The sequence below is a fragment of the Meleagris gallopavo genome, unplaced genomic scaffold (genome assembly GCF_000146605.3).
Source record: "Meleagris gallopavo isolate NT-WF06-2002-E0010 breed Aviagen turkey brand Nicholas breeding stock unplaced genomic scaffold, Turkey_5.1 ChrUn_random_7180001936590, whole genome shotgun sequence".
Taxonomy (NCBI): domain Eukaryota; kingdom Metazoa; phylum Chordata; class Aves; order Galliformes; family Phasianidae; genus Meleagris; species Meleagris gallopavo.
Window position 1 is genome coordinate 1 of NW_011198545.1, and position 946 is coordinate 946.

Sequence of the window (946 nt, forward strand, 5' to 3'; positions counted from 1 at the left end):
CGTAGGGCGTGCGCCAGGCGTTGAGCAGGTTGTCCTTCCCCGTGCTCACAAACCACTTCCCTGGGCAGGACACAAAGCAGCGGTGTGGGACCCCTGGGGCACGGAGGGCGGGGGCTGCAGAGCCCCTCCCCCCCAAAGGGTGCAGCCCAAAGGAAGCAGGTGGTGCCCGTACCGCAGGCGGCGAACTTGAGGGAGAGGACGCAGCTCTCGTGGAGGTGCAGCTGGTATTTGTCGGGCTTGGTGACGTGCAGGATCTCCACGTTGCTGCTCTCCATGCCCACCGCCAGCCACTCGCCCGTCGGGCAGTGCCCCAGGGAGAAGATCTGGGGGTGGAGGGGCGGGCCGGGCAGGGCTCGGATACCGGGGGGGGGGAGGGGGAGCTGGGACACGGCGGGGGACCCGGCGCCTACCTGGGAGCTGAAGTCGTGCTGCTGCAGCTGCCGCCCCTCCCGCAAGTCCCAGCAGCGCACCGTGTTGTCCAACCCCCCCGTCCACAGCTTGGTGCCGTAGTTGGAGATGTCGATGCAGCTGGCTCCATCCGTGTGGCCTTGGAACTGCCTGGAGGAGAGGAGATTGGGGGAGGACAAAGAGAGTGCGCGGCCATCAGGGCTGCGAGTTTCCGAGGAGCACCTCCAGTATCTCCCCCTCCCCACGCCGCTGTTCCTCCCTCTGCTCACCTCACCATGGTCTGGTTCTGCAGGTCCCACACCACGATGTTGCCGTCGCTGCAGCAGGAGAAGCAGACTTTGGCGTCGGGGCTGATGGCCAGGGCGTAGCAGGCGGGGGCGGAGGAGGTGAGCTCGGCCTTGATGCGGGGCGTGGGGGCCGCCAGGTCCCAGATGGACAGGGTGCTGGCCTCCCCCCCCACGATCAGGCTGCGGCCGTCGGGGAGCAGCTTGCAGGAGCGGATGTAGTTGTCGCGGTTCTGCGGCGCGGGGGGGACCCC

General features: G+C 68.3%; 1 protein-coding gene across 1 annotated transcript; it reads right to left on the reverse strand.

Moving 5' to 3' along the window:
- Positions 1 to 3: 3 nt before the first annotated feature.
- On the reverse strand, positions 4 to 940 carry LOC104916732 (transducin-like enhancer protein 2; the record flags this gene model as incomplete). Its single annotated transcript, XM_010727747.2, has 4 exons — positions 4 to 60; positions 173 to 323; positions 411 to 558; positions 678 to 940. Coding segments are annotated over 4 exons (619 nt in total), but the record flags the coding sequence as incomplete, so codon positions are not given.
- Positions 941 to 946: the final 6 nt, after the last annotated feature.